Source organism: Channa argus, chromosome 8 (assembly GCF_033026475.1).
Source record: "Channa argus isolate prfri chromosome 8, Channa argus male v1.0, whole genome shotgun sequence".
Lineage (NCBI taxonomy): Eukaryota > Metazoa > Chordata > Actinopteri > Anabantiformes > Channidae > Channa > Channa argus.
In genome coordinates this window covers 15,997,761-16,016,411 of record NC_090204.1, presented here as the reverse complement: position 1 = coordinate 16,016,411, position 18,651 = coordinate 15,997,761, and the positions used below count along the sequence as shown (strand labels likewise).

At 39.3% G+C, this 18,651-nt stretch overlaps 1 protein-coding gene across 10 annotated transcripts in view; it reads left to right on the top strand.

Annotated features, from left to right (window-relative positions):
- The window catches only part of mast3b (microtubule associated serine/threonine kinase 3b), a 32,853-nt gene extending 15,380 nt beyond the window's left edge, over window positions 1-17,473 (top strand). For 6 of the 10 annotated variants that reach the window (XM_067512584.1, XM_067512583.1, XM_067512575.1 and 3 more), the window contains 24 exons: window positions 319-339; window positions 582-660; window positions 2,448-2,605; window positions 4,525-4,600; window positions 4,891-5,100; window positions 6,350-6,451; window positions 6,796-6,928; window positions 7,317-7,384; window positions 7,854-7,945; window positions 8,510-8,718; window positions 9,018-9,156; window positions 9,317-9,443; window positions 9,566-9,731; window positions 10,079-10,180; window positions 10,353-10,475; window positions 10,766-10,878; window positions 11,095-11,261; window positions 11,501-11,622; window positions 11,725-11,925; window positions 12,202-12,428; window positions 12,560-12,682; window positions 12,796-12,932; window positions 13,361-13,545; window positions 13,684-17,473. In XM_067512584.1, the coding sequence (XP_067368685.1) occupies window positions 319-339; window positions 582-660; window positions 2,448-2,605; window positions 4,525-4,600; window positions 4,891-5,100; window positions 6,350-6,451; window positions 6,796-6,928; window positions 7,317-7,384; window positions 7,854-7,945; window positions 8,510-8,718; window positions 9,018-9,156; window positions 9,317-9,443; window positions 9,566-9,731; window positions 10,079-10,180; window positions 10,353-10,475; window positions 10,766-10,878; window positions 11,095-11,261; window positions 11,501-11,622; window positions 11,725-11,925; window positions 12,202-12,428; window positions 12,560-12,682; window positions 12,796-12,932; window positions 13,361-13,545; window positions 13,684-14,789 (4,186 nt within the window). In that variant the 3' untranslated portion in view covers window positions 14,790-17,473. The remainder of the gene's footprint in view (window positions 1-318; window positions 340-581; window positions 661-2,447; window positions 2,606-4,524; window positions 4,601-4,890; window positions 5,101-6,349; window positions 6,452-6,795; window positions 6,929-7,316; window positions 7,385-7,853; window positions 7,946-8,509; window positions 8,719-9,017; window positions 9,157-9,316; window positions 9,444-9,565; window positions 9,732-10,078; window positions 10,181-10,352; window positions 10,476-10,765; window positions 10,879-11,094; window positions 11,262-11,500; window positions 11,623-11,724; window positions 11,926-12,201; window positions 12,429-12,559; window positions 12,683-12,795; window positions 12,933-13,360; window positions 13,546-13,683) is intronic. The other 4 variants (XM_067512577.1, XM_067512576.1, XM_067512582.1 and 1 more) reach the window with 1 other exon arrangement.
- The last annotated feature ends 1,178 nt before the right edge of the window (window positions 17,474-18,651 follow it).

The window sequence follows — 18,651 nt, the reverse complement described above, 5'->3', positions numbered from 1 at the left end:
ACATTTCATTTAGAATTAAGGCTCTGTGGGAGCTTGTGTTTAACCTGTGAATTTCCTGTTACCTTTGGTAACAGGATACTTCTGCTGACAGTGAAATAAAGATTTGTTTATGTTATGTAAACTGTATCCGAAAAATTAATTTAGCATGCTAGCTGCTCCTTGTATGTGGACAAATAAAAACTGGCAAGGAAAGCAACATTGTCAGTATTCATCCATCAACTGAATGCCAGAGGTCACAGGATCACTGCAAGATTCCCAAAACTCACTGAAAACTTTTCTTTGCTTTTCTCTTTCTCTCTGTTGCTGTCGTGATCTCAGTCACTTGGCTCGAGCAGACAGGTAGCTTATTTTTGGTTTTGTTTTTGTTTTGACTTCATGTTGGTGTTGTGTACATTATATACAAGGTTATTTTTATGTTTATAGTAGTATAGGATTTGGGTGGAAAAATACATAAATTTCATGCTTATAGCTTATTGTTGCAGGGCTCTTGCATCGCCTGTTATGTAAGGAGTTTCGCATATGAAATGAAGTAATGCCTCTCCTGCTGAAGCTTACGTAACATGAATGTCCGTTTCTCTCAGAGCTGAGGGCCGGAGATGGTCCCTGGCATCCCTCCCCTCATCTGGCTATGGAACCAATCCTCCAAGCTCCACTGTCTCAGTAAGTAAACCCAGAACAGGTCACCGTCCTCCCTCAGTAGATACATAGTGGTCAGGCAATTCCAACACTTCGCTCAGCACATTCACTTATGCAATAAGGGATGTGGCGAATGCCAACACCAAGATGACAAACCGTTAATTGTTTTTATCCATCATCTGCTTGAATGACTCATTCTCCCAGTCTGTGGAACACAGTGTTAGAAGTAATACACACAGTCTGTGTGTATGCACCTTAATGAGGAGACGAAGTGGCGTGTGCGTCCTGTCACTTATGATATTAAATACTTAAAGTGATATTATTTTATGACAAAATGCACATCTAATATTATATTATATTATATTATATTAACTGAGACCTTTTTGTTATTATCAAATTATTAAATAAACTTGCCCCTTTAATTCCTATACATACATTTTGAGGGGGGAAATTATAGGATTTAATTATCCAACATTGTCATCTCAGGATTTGAACCAACTCTTTTTAAAGGACTTGTTGTGAATAATATATATAACATATTCACAAGTCCTTTTTTTATTTTATTGTAAAGTAAATATCTTTTACTTTAGAGTAAAATTGAATAATATTTGTTTACTGACAAGCAACACTGAAAGACACACATCATTCAGATGAAAGGTTTGCAGTGTGCTCACACCGTAGTAAAAGTCTGCCATGTGGAGCTATATAAGGTAGTTTATTGGGTCGACTCAGGCACAAGCCCAGAGGTCAGCAGAGACAATAGGGCTCTTCAGTGGCTCTCGCTGCCTTCTTTATACTGAGGCATTAGAAGGAGACTGCACAGATGTCTTTTCTCTGCCTCTCTTCTGTTCTGAACAATTGAGGTGCAGAATTAAAGCAATTGCTGCAATACACACCATGTCCTATTCACTTTGAAGACTTTTTATTTCAGCCTCACTGCACACATGGAATATGGTTATTTGTATAAACAATGAGGCCTTTTCCCTCTATAATATATTTTTGGTTTTTAAATTGTATTCAAAATTCACCAGCTAAAGTCGTGTGCCTCATGGAAATTCTCTGCAGATGTATAATGGTCAGTTTATATTAGCATCATACTGGCACAGAGTGCACTGTCCCACTGCCATCACAAACTTAAAATGTGAAGTGAATATGTGCGCTGAAAATTCCTGTCCAAATGCAGATTAATGGTGCTAAAAGTGTTAAATAAACTGCGTTCAATTATTTTTGAGAACATTACCGAGAAAAACAGGAGCTTCTTGATTTAAGAGGCATCGGCCTAGATTTGAAAGTGAATCACAACTTTATTGCTGTTGCTCTGTTTCAATTTCAAGATTTCTTGACTTGTTTGAATACGTATTTGTGGTCTCTTAAATAGAGTGATGTCACTAACAACACTAACAACATAATCTTTGCAAAAGGAAGTTGCACGTTTACTGGATCTTAAGTTTGAAACAAAATGTTACATATAGCACCTCTTTAGCTTAACTTGGTCTTACTAATTTTGGCACCAGAGGGAGGATTAGTCTAGGAAGCACTTAGTCTTCTGAATAAGTTGCATCACAACATGCGTGTTAGCTTTATGTATTAAATTTTTTGATGTTGACAAAAGCCCGAATCAAAGCAGTCAGTTCTGTTGTGGGTGATTTAATGTATTAAAAAAAAAAAAAAAAAAGCGATTATTTAAAAACACTTACCAGAGGTTAGTTTGAGGTTAGATTTTGCCAAATTTACTCGATTTACTAGATAAACTGATGAATGCTGAAAGAATTAAATTTTTCCGACTGAAGAATCCATCTTTGTGTCCATAGTCCTCATCCTCCTCCCAGGAGCGTCTTCACCAACTCCCCTACCAGCCAACACAAGATGAGCTGCACTTTTTATTCAAACACTTCAGGAGCACAGACAGCATGACCGATGATGATGGACGACCCTCAACAATCATACGATCTCGGTCTAGGAGCCTAAGGTAGGATTCTGACATCATGTGGTATCTAAATTTGTCTTGCAGGCAAATAATTTTTCTTCTACATTATTAAAACCATATACAAAAGATGTCTATAATGTATTTGTAAGTTTTTCTAGTTTTCATAGCTAGTAATGTAGAAGGACAGTAATGGCAATTTACTGAATTGAAAATCCATATGTCAAAATCTTTTAAATCATCCTTTATGGTAAATGGTAAATAGTCGCTTATATAGCGCTTTTATCCAAAGCGCTTTACAATGTTGATTTCCATCCACACACACACTCACACACCGATGGCGGTGAATGCCATGCAAGGTGCTCACCTGACCCAGCGGGAGCAACTTGTGGTTCAGTGTCTTGCCCAAGGACACTTTGACATGTAGCCTAGAGCAGGGAGCGAACCACTTATGACAATATCAGTTTACTTATTTTAAATTTAGAAATGATATGATCATTTTCTTTGTGGCTTATCAACTGAAAACCAAATGCAACAGTGGATAGAAACACTGAGATGTTGGTAGGCTCTGTTACAGCCACTTTTTTAAAGCTCAGTATTAAACAGGTGTTTAGACTGAACTGTTAAAAAAAAAAAAAAAAGTAATTATGTAAAGTAATGAAATTATTATAAATGCAGATTAAATTGCCTAATCCCTTTTTAGGGGATTAGCATCAACATGGTACATTTGGACACCGAAGGCAAGTTTTTCACTGTTCATCAGGTATTACAGTATGTGGTGATAGACTGTAAGATTGTCAAGATGTCTCTGCATCAGTATGTCCAAGACAAATTTACAAGCAAACATTTGGCATCTTGCCTCGGATTGATTACCACATGCCTGATAGCCAGCAGGCAGGGGGAGAACTGACTGCAGAGCTGTGTGCTTCTGACAACTTTTGTCTGGCTCTGTTCTGCGCTGTTTGCGTGATGCCTGAGTGCTCTGTGTTCTGGCACCATGGTGTGCCATGTGTGGGCGTGCTAGCTAACAGAGCGCCTCGGGGATCTAGCTGCTGCACTGTAGTGTAGGGTGGTGGGGACCTGATGCAGTGAGCGAAGCTGACCTGCAGCAGTGTGTTGAGCAGCAGCCATCCAGACTAACAGAGGTGCCTTTCAGCACAAAAATGATTTACAGGGCCTGTTTGGATGTGATAGGTGTTCCCCTCCATCTGTTCTATTTGAAGCTTCCTCAACGAAGATTTTTCTCTAAAGAAATACACTCGTGTCATTGGTTGATGTTGCAGCAAATGAGTATTGGAGGGACGTCGGTGATTCACACAGTTTGGCCACAAGAAACCTCTGCTTGTCAGTGCAGCACATTGTAAAGAGACACATCAAAACCTAACATTAAAACTGTTCTGATAACAGCCTTAGCAGCTTAGAGCTTCTGAAATTAAATGTTGGCTGGCAATTTTGGCAGCTTGGAATCAGAAGTATCAGTATAAATATTGACTTCAAAAAACCTCTGTGTTACACCATGAGCTGACACTTGATGTGCTTATGTGTGGTTGGACTGAACTGAATCTATAGATTGTCATTTCTAATGTACTGACATGAGCATTCTATCCTAGCTTAAAGGCTCAGAGAAGAGTTGGAATAAAATGGCAAATGATTAGCATTTATATAGTGCTTGTCTAACTTCTTGGTACACCAGGCACTTTACCGTTGCTTTTCATTCACACCCACACCCACATGCTGATGGCAGCAGCTGCCATACAGAGTAGAGTGCTGGCTTGATCCACTGAGATGAACTTGGGGTCTTGCCGAAAGACACATGGACAGGAGGAAGTTGACTTTAAACCAGGGAACCCAGAACTGGTGACCTATCTATTTCTTGAGCCACACCCACATCAGTAGTTATCCATGTCAAAATACATTTGTTGATGAATTAAAATGTATAAATAATTATTTTGTTTCTGTTGCAGCCCTGGGCGTTCAAGTGTCTCCTTCGATAACGAGATAGTCATGATGAACCACGTTTACAGAGAACGTTTTCCAAAGGTAAAATACAATACCATCGAGTTAATATTTGCACTGAAGCTAAGCACACTTTGCATCACATTCACATGGTTTTGTTGTCCCACCTTTGCAGTGTTTTTTGTTTATGGTATAGGAGTGCAAATCACAGAAGGTAACAAAGTAATTGTTGAATCACTTGTTATGATCAACAACCATATGAACCCACCCACAGAAATATTTTGGACATTTGGTGTTGGGCAAATTAAAATTCAAAACTATTAATCCTTTAAATGTCTCAACTGAGTGTGTTTGTTTGTATTTGCTCCCTGCAGGCCACAGCCCAGATGGAGGAGCGCTTGTTGGAAATTGTCACCCACTGCTCTCCAGACAGCTCCCTCCCGCTGGCTGACGGGGTGCTGGGCTTCATCCAACACCAGTTGGTCGAGTTGGTCAGAGACTGTCTGGACAAATCCCAGAAAGGCCTGGTTACTTCCCGCTACTTTGCTGAGCTGCAGGAGAAGCTGGAGAAGCTGCTTCATGAGGTAGAGAAACTGCAAACTGATTTGTATCATTTAGGACTGATGTACAGTCTATATGTGTAAAAATAACATTTATCTTTACCAAAGAAATGTATATAAAAAAACTTTTTTGAATTGTATAATTCAGCTTTAACCCTCAGATAATGAGCTCCTATATGTAAGCTCAACTGTAGACTATGATCACGTTATGAAAATGGATTGATGGAGCCTGGTTCAAATACGCAAATGCACTCAAAGTAGATCAGATTAGTGGATAGAGGCATTTGTCAGTTATGGTGAGAGGTACTTTTGTCACAGGTCTTATTTGTGTTGAAATAAAACGTTAGTTTCTATAGCAACCTCTTCCCGTGTTTCTTGGCATGCTCTCAGACAGAAGGCATGGCCAACTTGCTGTACCTCCAGCTCAACTGATTAGTCTGTTCCCATACTCTGAAACAAATGCTGTCCTATGCACACAAGATTCACTTTGTGCCAAGGCCACGTTGTTAAAAACAGTTAAGTATAGAATGACATTTTCAGACATTTTCCTTTTTCTTTTTTGTTATTCAATTTAATATGGGAATACAGTAGTTTTTAATTTTAGCCTTTTTTTATTTTGTGTCAGTATATCTGTCATCTTAGGTGTTTCTGTGATGTGTAAAAGTGCTGCTGCTTGATCTTTTATATAAGATGGTTTGTATTAATGAGTAGAACATCTCATCTTGTGAACCTTTTAAAAGAGCACCATCTATTCATGAAACAAAATAAGTCACAGTACTAACCAGATGATCTCTGGGAATAACATCAAATTGCTTAGCACACAGTTCACCAGTTAAACTTGATGCTCATATCCAAACTGACCTACGACTAAGTGACCATGTGAGGATTGTTAAACATGCTGAGGAAAAATGTAATGCTGTCTTTCTTACATTGGATTTTGGGCCTTGTTTCTGGCTGTGCCTTTTATATGTAATGGACATCTGGATGACTCAGTGCACCCACACAGTGATTATTCTTATTTCCTCATGATTTAACATGTCTGCTCTGACACAGTTCATCAAGCAGCGTTTGTTTTTATTTTGTCTTAATGCTGTACCCACGCTTAATTTTAAAAACCAAAGGGTATGCAAAGTTTTTTTTTTTTTTATGGCACCATAATTGGTCATTGTGTGTCATATTTTTCATCATCACCCATTCCCATGTAGGTTTTTTAAATATGGCATAAATAAATGTGACTCTTTTTTTTTGCCCCTACTCCCTCACTGTTTTCCAGGCCTATGAGCGCTCTGAAAGTGAGGAAGTGACCGTCATCACCCAGCTGGTGAGGAAGATCCTCATCGTAATCTCTCGGCCGGCTCGACTCCTCGAGTGTCTGGTATGTGGAGAAAGGGAAAATCTCTTCCTAATTGAAAATTAGATTACTTTGATTGAAAGCAATTGTGAATGAGGGCTGTTGAGTTTTTACAGGTGGCATTGGTACTTTAAATTTTAGACTTCTAAATTTTGAATTTAATATTTTTAAATATCAAACACACACACACACACACACACACTCGACTCTGACAAAGGTTACGTGCCGAAATGGGTTGGTATTATAATAATAATAATAATAATAATAATAGAGTTGTTTGACAATTTGCAAGTCTTGCTGGCAGTTTAATCGCTTCAGGATATTGGATTCAGCCAGTTCACATTGAAGTGCCTTGTTTTTGTTAACAGGAGTTTGACCCAGAAGAATTTTACCACTTACTGGAAGCTGCAGAGGGTCATGCTAAAGTCGGCCAGGGAATCAAGACTGACATCCCGCGGTACATCATCAGCCAGCTGGGTCTGACAAGGGATCCTTTGGAAGGTAAAGAAATTCTCTGCTATAAATGCAAAACCTTGATAATTAGTCTGTCCATGTATGTGTTGTGAAGCTATGGGGTTTGAGATAAATCCTATAAAGGATAGGTACAGGCAATCATGTATAAAACAGTCCAGACTGGAGAAAGTAGTTATGTAGTGTGAGTGTAACCTGAAATTCCAGTTTAGTCTGTTCAAGAACTGCAAAAACCTGATTCTGTGAAGCTAAATAACATTTGCAACAAATAAAACAAATTTAAAAAATCCTCTGATCAGTTTTGCATCTTCTAACAATCTATAAAAATAGAGAGACATATGGAGGAAGAAGAGTTAATGGTGAGATTTGAAGATTCTTTATCATAATAATAAAAAACATTTCTCTCCATTATTTCTAGACATGGTACAGCTTGAACAGTATGATGCCAGTCCTTCAGTGTCAGTGGAACCAGATGCAAATGTGGAGGTAATTTTATTACCATGCCCTTTACTGAAGAGAGGTTTTTAAAACAGCTGACAGCTCCCCTGCAGAGAATCAAGAAGTTGGCTTTTTTTTTTTTTTGCTTTCCACACAGTGACACATTATAGCGTAAAATGTCTACTATACTTTTCTATATGTTAGATGTCAGAGTGTTTAGGTGGGTTATATAAAACCATAAGGAAAAAGAAATTAAGTTGATATTAAACCCAAAATCACTTGAATTAAACAAGGAATACATTCATCACAACAAATGCTGAATTCAAGTCAAGTCTGGTGTATATATCTTTCTATAATCCCTGATTCTAATACATAAAGAAAATATGAAAACTTCAGTATTTGGGCAACTATGTTGGATATTCACCTTCTAAACTAATGTTTCCAAGATTTTTGGGTTTTTTTTTCTAATTTGCCAATAAATGCCCATTAGCATCATATTTCTTCTTTCTCTTCATAGAACAAAGCCACACAGACATTGACACCAACTCGACGAAAACCTCTTGAGAGTGATTTTGAGACCATCAAACTTATCAGCAATGGAGCTTATGGGTAAGAGGAAAGTGCCAAAAAGTCAAAAAGCACCTTTTGGGTTCTTTGTTCAAAAAGATTTCTAAAGGTTTCCTTGAAAAATCTGCTCCATACAAACCTTTGTAGCTGTTGGAGGATGAAATAATTGCCAAGTGATCTTGAGGTGAATGCATTATGTGTAATTATGTTGTCAGAAACAAATTTCCTCCTCATGAGCAAACATTCAGAGCCTGGCAAGGTGGTTTTCAGCTAATTATGCAGCAGCATGTGGTCCTTTTCTCTGACTTTGGCTTAATAAAATCTGTAGTTTTATGAATTTTCAGACTGTCAGAACAATAAACAGTGCACTGCAGTTCCACTTTCATATCCCCTTTAAGAAGGGCAAAAATGCCACCCTCTCTGGCTATAATCATGGTTTTATTATCACACAGCAAAGGCCCCTTCATTCAGAAATGTATCTGGAAATCTCAAATTTAATGTGAAGATGCTAAAACTAGGTTTTTTTCCTAGGTAGGTATAAAACTAGGTATGTTTTCAATGAGATTATAGCCGTAAAGATAACATCTCTATTGTGATTTTTGACAGGGCTGTGTATCTGGTTCGCCACAAAGAGACCCGCCAACGGTTTGCTATGAAAAAGATAAATCGACAAAACCTTGTCCTGAGAAACCAGATCCAGCAGGCATTTGTGGAGCGGGACATCCTAACCTTTGCTGAGAACCCCTTTGTTGTCTCTATGTTCTGTTCTTTTGAGACACGACGTCACCTCTGCATGGTGATGGAGTATGTAGAAGGTAAAGTAGAGGGCATCCGCCATAGTTGTTCTCTTACATTTCCAGCATTTAGCTTAGTCTAAACAAGTGGTCTACAGTGACAGTAAAGTGTAACTACCATGGATTACTTTTAGTATTCTACAAGCGGCCAACACTGAAGTTAAAGATTCCAAATTGCAATGTCCAATAATAATAATTTTTTATTTTTTTTGGCTTGTGTGTTCAATTGGCCACAGTGGTTTGGTAACAGAGGGAGTAAGGGAAATAAAAAATAGTATAATAGTTTTTTAATGTTTTCCCTTTTCAAATTTTTGATTAAGGTGGAGATTGTGCCAACTTACTCAAGAACATGGGCCCACTGCCTGTAGAAATGTCAAGGATGTACTTTGCTGAAACTGTCCTGGCCCTAGAGTACCTTCACAACTATGGCATTGTGCATCGGGACCTCAAACCTGACAAGTAAGAACACAAAGCCACTGCTACCAAACTCCTGATGAAAGCTTTTTTTTCCGAGCTAATCTCCTCTCCTTGCATGTACTTGGAGAAAATCCTGAAAGTACTGACTATTCAAACATTAAAAAAAGTTGTAACTGGAAATCTGTTTTCTTCCACCTCACAGTTTATTAATTACATCCATGGGCCACATCAAGCTGACAGACTTCGGCTTGTCAAAAATTGGCCTCATGAACATGACCACCAACCTGTATGAGGGTCACATGGACACAAGAGAGTTTGTTGACAAGCAGGTGACACAGTTTAAGATGTTGGAAATAAATTATATTTTGCCTGTAGCTCTAATTTGTGTCTGCAGTGATTGTGAAGGAAGCTTAAATAGCTCAGACTGATCTGTGATGATTTCCATGTGCAGGTGTGTGGCACCCCAGAGTACATTGCTCCAGAGGTGATCCTCAGGCAGGGCTATGGGAAGCCTGTGGACTGGTGGGCCATGGGAATCATCCTCTATGAATTTCTCGTAGGCTGTGTCCCATTCTTTGGAGACACTCCTGAGGAACTGTTTGGTCAAGTTGTCAGTGGTGAGTGCCAGTCACAGAGACACCCAAAAAATGATCTGCATAAAGAGCTGAAGTGAGTTTCTGGGTTGTATTCCAGAAGTCAGAAAATCTCATTCAAACTTCTCTAACATCACAGTATAGATTAGAATTAAACAATTTATTATAGTTTTTTTTTCTGATATTTTGTTTAGTAGCAGCCTTTCCCTTTGCGCTAACTGCTCAAATGTCATGGCCCAACAGAAGACAGAAGTTTTCTATTACCAAACAGAAAACAGTAGCAAAGATCAGCATTTTTTATTGTGGCTTTTATTTGTGATCCTCTGACTGACTTTTTTTTATTATTTTTATTTTTTTTATGTAATTGGCAGATGAAATTATTTGGCCAGAAGGCGATGATGCCTTACCTGCTGATGCCCAGGATCTGATCACCCGCTTGCTGAGGCAGAGCCCTTTAGACCGACTGGGAACTGGTGGGAAAAGTTTAAAAATAACTGTTGAAATTGAAATTTAAAGTTCATAACTGGGATTAGAGTTTGTGATGTAAATGAGAACCACCTGATGACCTTTGTTTTAAAAATACAGATCATTAAGCTTTGTCCTCTGAACTTAAATAAATGGTTGTAAAAAACTGTGTGGTTACAGGCGGAGCCTCAGAGGTCAAACAGCATTCCTTCTTCCTGGGTTTGGACTGGAATGGACTCCTGCGGCAGAAAGCTGAATTCATCCCTCAATTGGAAGCGGAGGATGACACCAGCTATTTTGACAGTAGGTTCTATCTGAAATTATGTCTAATTGTTATATCCTAATTCTGAGGCTCAAAGAGTGGGTTTACTGCCACAATAGAAGTACACTTAACATAAAAATTCTCATCAACATCATTGATTTAAAAAAAAAAAAAGTTGAGAAGATGTGTGAAACTTAAATAAAATCTTCCCTACTTTTTTGGCATTGGGATAGTACAATGATTGATGAATAGCAACATTACACAATTGGCTCTGTGTATTAAAAAAATACTTTTATGTCTAAAATTGTAGTGTTGTTTTTTGTGTTTTCAGCTCGATCAGAACGCTACCATCATTTAGCATCTGACGAGGATGAGGAAACTAATGATGAAGAGTCCTCCTTGGAAATCAGACAGTTTGCTTCCTGGTCACATCGCTTTAGCAAGGTATGTGTTGGGAAACGAGCTCTGGACAATCTTTTACTACTAATTTACTACTGTTCGGATTTTAAGTGTATTTAAGGATCTTTACAGTAATATGGTTATGAGAGTATGCTTTTTCCTTTTTAGGTTTTAGATTACATAGTGTCACAGCTCTGCATCACTCAGGCAAGCTCACTTAAACACACCCTCTTCGTTTTTATTTTATTTTATTTTTTCCAGGTTTACAGCAGCACAGAACATCTGGCAACACCGTCCAACCTGAGCTTCTCCTCCGACCGCAGCCACAGTGAGGACAAGGAGGACCGCGTGGATGTGGGCAGACTCAGTCCTTCTCTGAGCCCAGGAGAAAGCAGTGTGGAGCACAGACATGCCGGACGCATGGCCAGGTGGGCTGTTTAAAATAGATTGTACTGCATGTCATAACTCTTTTTAAAACTTGTCATAATCTTATTTTTTGTCTTGTTAATCACTTTGCACTCTTTTGCCAGAGTACATGAAAATTGCTATCGGAAAATGTAGGAAATGAACAGTTCACCAGTTCTCAGTCAAAACATAATGTTGGTGTGATCACTTGATTCTACTTACAGGTTATTAATGTGTCTTACTGGTCTTTGACTGTTTGTAGCCTTCGTCCTCGGGCCTCCTCCAGCTCCTCCCAGTCTGAGAGGAGCACCAGCCCTCTGGTGATGAGCAGCACCCACAGCCTGGAGACGATGCCGCGCTTTGCCCTCTCCACTGATGATGAAGGTGATTCTGGACATGTTTTTATGTTATGCAGTTTGCATCAGTGCTTCCATCTGAGGCATGATCTGTGAGCATATGGTGAACTTTAACCTGTGTTACCTGCAGCTGAAGTGGTTGTTTCAAACCTTCGGCGGATCAGGATTCGCAGCAACAGCACCGGGGCCAAGCACTCATCCCCCAAAGAGCCAACTGGTCCTCGACGCTTCGGTAACCAGCTAGAGACCCCGGACAGACAGAGGCATCCTTGTGGAGGGAAATTTCCTAAGTCTGCCTCTGTGTCGGCCCTGTCTCTCATCATTACTACAGGTATAGAAAGTTATTTCAACAGGGTTAACTGGTGTTATACAAGATGACAGCTTTTACAATATGATTTAAAGAGAAAGAAAAGGTTACCAAATAATCATAACGTAGGAAAATGCCGTAAATTCAGATGATTACTAGATCTTTCATTACTTAGCTAAACGTTTGTAAACACTAGTAAACAGGTATATTTTAAATTGTAGAATAATATATTGTATGGTTATTTGTAACTCTATGACAAAAGTCAAATATATATGTTTGAAAAACTTGTGTTTGTCTCAGATGACCCACCCGGCGGCCTCCAGCCCAGTCCCATTTCCCCACGCTCGCTGTCCTCCAACCCCTCATCCCGTGACTCCTCACCCAATCGGGATCTGTCGCTCAGCCCCGGCAGTGTGGGGCCACCCATCGTCATCCATACCTCAGGGAAGAAGTATGGTTTCACCGTGCAGGCCATTCGGGTCTACATGGGTGACAGTGATGTCTACACGGTGCATCACATGGTGTCAGTAAGTGCAACCTAAGACTCAAAGCTCCACCTTTTTCCAGTCGAGTTGTTTGCAGGATAGAGGTATATAAATGTGGTTATGTAATGCAGTGAAACCTCCCTCCTCACACTCACTATGTTGCTTCTTAACAGAGTGTAGAGGAGGGAAGCCCAGCTTACCAGGCAGGTCTCCGCACTGGAGACCTCATCACCCACGTGAATGGAGAGTCTGTTCAAGGTCTTGTCCACCCTGAGATGATTGAACTGCTACTGAAGGTAAAACAACTCAGGCTTCTGTTGTAAGCAGGTTCCACGTGTATTTAAAATATGGTGTCAATGTTTGTCCTTAGAACAAATTAATAATTGTTTTTTCCTTTTGAAATGTGCAGAGTGGCAGCAAAGTATCTCTGCAGACCATAGCACTGGAAAACACTTCAATCAAAGTAGGTCCTGCTAGGAAGACCAAACACAAAGGCAAGATGGCTCGTCGCAGCAAGAAGAGCAAGAGGAGAGATAATTACGACAGGTGAGAATCAGACATATCTCTGACTCTGTGCAGCTCTGCAGTGTTAAACATTGTGATGTCTGAACAAGTAAATGGGAAACATCAGTCTTCTGTCTCCCTCTAGTGTAACACACAGTTTAGTAGCAACTTTAAACTGATTTAATTAAATTCTCTGCATGGTATGATTAATTTTATCAGTAAATATTTTCATTTCAAGTCAGTGCAGCTTTATGCACAATGTAAAAAAAAAGAAAAGTATAGGTTGTTATTTCAATTACATTAGAATTGATAAAAATATTTTCTTTTGCAATTTTTTATGTTTTCTCTCAGTCTGATTAATTTCTTTTTATTGATCAGTTACCTGTTGCAGCTGCAAAAGCTAAAGTTTGTGTTATTGCCATTGCTCAACTCACCAAATGACACAGTGCTTCCTTTTTGTCCTCTCCAAGGCGCCGAAGTATCATGAAGAAGCTGTCTAAGCAGAGCACAGTAATGCACAGCAGTCGCAGCTTCTCTTCAGGCCTCCATCACTCAGTTTCCTCCAGCGAGAGTCTTCCAGGCTCCCCGACACACAGCCTGTCCCCAGGTCCTTCCACGCCTTGCAGGAGCCCTGCACCCGACCATCAGGCCATTGGTGAGCTGAGCTTCAGGGTTAATGGAAAATAAAATGTTTCTTCTGGGTAAAAAAAATTCACGATTTGTGTGAAATAATGAAGAAAAAAAAATCGGCCTTGTGTTGTGCATTGTTTTGAATAATTTTACTTTCTTCCAGAAAATAACTCTCCTCAGAGCACATCTCCCTGCTCCAGCTCTCCCAGTTCTCCCGCAACACACATCCGACCCAGCTCACTCCACGGCTTGAGCTCCAAACTCAGCACACAGCGCTACAACAAGGTGGGTCGCAGAAAGTCAACTAGCAACATTCCTCCCTCACCCCTGGCCTGTAACTCTTCCTCATCATCCACCCAGCCTCTTTCGCCACAGCGCTCTCCCTCCCCACTACCAGGCTTCACCAAAACTCCACACCTCCACACCACATATCATGGCAAAACATTGTCGTCGCCCACCATTGTTAGACACATTGTCCGGCCACGCAGTGCTGAACCACCCCGATCCCCTCTGTTGAAGAGGGTGCAGTCGGCTGAAAAGCTGTCCGGAGTTTATCATGCTGATAAGAAGTCCTATGCCCCCCGCAGGCATACTCTGGAAGTGCCATTGTACGGTGAAGGGGATTTGCTGGGTGACTCGGAGCCAGACGGGGTTTGTGGAGGGTCCTACATTGCGTCGGAGCATGGCAGACTCGGGGGATACATTGGCAGCCAAAGGATGAGGGAGTCTGGCATTGAACGATCAGAACAACTGGTTGTCATGAGAAAGCTCAACCTATCAGAGCGGCGAGACTCCTTTAAGAAGCAAGAAGCAGTGCAGGAAGTGAGCTTTGATGAGCCGGAGGAGAAAACCAACACCACAGTTACAGTGACCACCACAGCTCCAGGAACTCAAACACAAGCCCAGTCGCCACAGCAGCACAGGACAGTCTGGATGGTCACAAGACCCCAGACAGGTGAGGAGGTGGAGCTGGAAGTGCCAGGGGTGAAAAGGTTTACCCTGGTCCCCCAGATCGCCGTGCAGGGCTCAACAGAGAGCGAGGAACAAGATGAATGGGAGCCATGTTCAGACGGAGAGGAAACCATAGAGGCAGCGGAGCTTGATGTCTGTGTCTCTTCATCTTTGCAGCAACAGGCAGGTCAATCTGTCACTGAAAAAGGCTGCAGTCAGGCAGCAGAAACCACTTCCATTGGTCCTCAAGTTGGACCATCAACAGAGAAAACTGAGTGCAGAGAGGAAACTCCACAAAAAGGGCATCAGAGGAAGTGACAGCTTACTCATTTTAATTTCTCATGTCTGTTCAAGTGTAACATGCAACAGTCCTGAGGAAAGTGCTATTTAGTCTAAGTCAGATGAAGTGGAAGCTGTAAACTCATTTACAAAGCTGTCAAGCTGAAAGGAGATTTACTTGAATTTTTTTTATTGTAAATATTTGATTCGAGGCATTGCAGACTTCCTTGTCATATTTATTACATTTGTAAACTTAATGAGTTAGTAACAAAGAAAGATAGAAGTTCTCATTTGTTGAGCAGCCAAAGCTCAACATTTTTGTATCCATAATATGTAGTTTTATGTCCTTTTTTCTATAAATGTCTATTTTTTAAAGAATTGGTTGTGGTACAGAGTAGTTTGATAATTCCGGGCATAATTGGACCAATAGTTACGATAAGTTATTTTTGATGCTGAAGTCATGCTTCTTTTATTTCCCCTTTGTGTCTGTTTAAATACGAACAGTGCAGCTTTCAGTAACAGTTCAATCTTAATTTTCATAAACCTGCGAATGATTTTTGGTTCATGCTATGTGCCGCATGGTTGTGTCCTTTTCTAAACCATTTTCAGACATGGCTGTTTTGTTTTTATGTAACAATTTTTATGTAACTACGTATGTGACCTTTCACAGCAATACATCTATTAGCAGAAGGGTCAAAGCAAAAGCTACCATGCACTAATTAGGTTGCTGAGGGAAATGAAAAAGATTTTTGGAAAAACTATAAAGCTTTGCACAGCTAATTTTCTTCCATTCATTTGAATTATCCATGAAACGGTCACTGTGAAAGTAGAAACATTGGTACATTGGTTGTGAGGCCTTCTCTGATCAGTCTTTCAAAATATGATGATATCCACTGACTTGTTAATCATGTTCCCCACTCTGTGCACATTTTTCTAAAATGTGCACAGAGTCAGTGTAATGTCAGTTTACAGATAACCAATGACTTTCTTTTATGAAAACATTACAAAGTGTCCTCTAAGCCATATATACGAAGACAGACATGTCGGTTTAAATCATTTATGTTGTTTGTAATCTCAGCGCAGCATTATATAATTTTTCCTGCTGGTATTGAAGTCTCAACAGTATGAAAAATAATATTGAGTATGAAGTTCTGGATGCTGTACACTCATTTTCATGAGTATTCTATACAAAGTTGGTGTGACACAACACCACAGAGCTATCCTGAAGTAGTTCTTGCTTCCTCCCCTGTTTTTGCTTTGGTCATTCAGGAAGGCTCTGTGTCTTGCTGTAATGGCTAGTTGTTCCCAAAGCATGAAAAAAGCTGCCAAATTAAGGTGTTTTTCAAAGCCACAAGGGGCACAATACAGCTATTGTTTTTTTGGATTTATGTTTTTAATGATACATTTGAACCTGGAAACTGTTGCCATTATGTCTGGAGGTTTTATTTTATTTAATTTTTTTTTTTCCTGTGTTTAACGTTTGTTTTTTCACAAGCATGTGAGAGACACTATGCCTAAATGGCGTTATGCCTGTTCCTACTTAATTTACTGTGTATTGGTGTTTACATCTTGAAAGAAACTGCACTAATGTATTTTGACATGAGTTTTGTAACCAAATGTTGAAGGTATACTGAAAATGACAGTGTGACAAATTTACAGTACTTTGAATCCAAATCCAGGGCTTCTGCGAACAAATGTTCTGTCTGTATTGTTGATGATATATTTGATGTATATTTTGATAACAAGGTTGTGTTTAATGAAATTGTGGCACCAAGATTTTTAGACGTGTCTGAATGGAAGGAATGAGCAGTTTTTTTCTAAGTGGGATTCAGTGTTTCACATCCAGCACCGATTAAATGTACGTTTTCACTACAAAGATGGAGTTTTGAGGTTGATTGTCTTCTTGGTTGTTGCTGGCTTTTGTACCAACTTTCTCTCAAGTCTTCTGTTTATAACATGGCATCAGATTTGTTGATGTGTTACTTAAGCTCCTCCTTCTCTAAAAGTTCCTTAATTCTTGTGATGATAACTTTACGGGATGCTGTTGTATTAGTGAACCACACAGGCAGATCCCTGTATGGCTTAGTTATATTTGCAGTCTGACAGAATTGTTTTACAGTGAACAAACCTTTTATATCATGTGGCTGTATGTGATGAAAGTACCCTATTGGATATATAGAAAAAAAAGTACTGTCATAAAAATTGCATATGTTTTTGTTTTGAGCAAAATGTTCTTGAAGAGTAATTTAGCACCAAGCTGAGAAGCAATTAGTGTATTTATACCCACTTAAGTTTATTTGCAACTCATTGGCTTCACAGTTAAAGAGCACATTACTATTACACTTAATATATATTCATGTTTGGAATAAATCTGCAGTTGTTTTAGTTTTTTTTTTTTTCCCCTTAATTTCTCATGTGAAAGCAAACAGTCTTGATCTCAACCGATTGAAAGATTCATGTCAGATCAGTAAGAGGTGTGAGCTTTAACCGCTGGAGATCAGCACCAACAACACTCTCAGCTGGTGTTAAACATTCTCTGTTTCGGACAAACTGGCAGTTCAACCTATTGTACATGCGCACGTGTTCTCCTGTGGACTCTTCTGTTCAGTGCATGCTGCATGAGACAAGCACACATCTGTAAGACTTGATCGCATGGTATTCCAGCGTGGTCACGCTGTACTGTGTTTTCCTGTGCAACAAATAAAATTTGTATTTCTCTTTGACTCTTCTGCAGTCTTACACCACTAGTGTGTGAAATTTGTTGATAGTGTTATTGTATATCACACATACATGATTGCTAAAATTTGCACCACTGTCACTAAGTTCTGCTATCGGAGAGACATTGTACAGTATGCAGGCTGTGAGAGGTTTAACACTCTTAAAATGTTGATACGCTGAATCTAAATCTCACCTACAACAGGGAATTATATTTATTGGTATGTGTTTACTTATCACTATTGGAAACATCTAAATATACCTTGTGACATGATCACAGTACACTACTCACAAAACATTTGAGATCTTTGACTTTCAGGTGGAAAATGTGAAATGTTCATGCTACAATGACATAATATGAGACTAGGGCATTTAGTTAGAAGCATGCAATGGTAATTTCTTCATCTCAAACAATTTGTTGAAACAAAAGCTAAAGAGTGGTGGGTATACCACAGCAAAAAATGTCAATTTCTAAGTAACTTTCCATAGTTCCATTTCCATTGTCCATTGTTAGGTATAGTCTTGGTCTCAATGTCAAAATGTGAACAGCATGACGAAGAGAACCGTTTAAATACAAATTGTCATTGAACCAGAACATTTATTAGTGGATTAACAATGTGATTAACCACAAAAATCCGTATTTCTGCGGTTAATCACCTTGTTAGAGAATAGCATGTTATGCAATAAGTGCTGAAACAATGAACAGTTGGACGTGCATTTTAAAGTTTAGAGGTCATATTTAAGTTCACCTGTAAATATGTATTTATTAAACGCTTTATATTGTAGTAATTAATGAATTGTACTAATAAAGCAACTACACAGGAATTCTTTAATGAAACTTCGGCTATATGTCGAAGTGTCTCTGGGCAAGACACTGAACCCCCAACAGCCCATTCCCATCTCCAAGCCCGGTAGAAATTCAACATGCGGACAACAATTCGGACGCTTTGGCGACCCTGAACTCACGGGATTAGCCAAAAGGGCAAACAACAAACAAAAATAAATGTGTATGTATATATATATATATATACTACATAAAGAATAAAAAGTGTGTGATTATAATTAAAAAGTTTCAGGTATGTAAGAAGAAAGCTTTTTTGTATCACCCTATCTATCACCCAAACGTTTGAACACAGCTGGAATTCAGTGTTGCAGTTTTTCCTGCCGCTTGGGGTCAGTAACATGT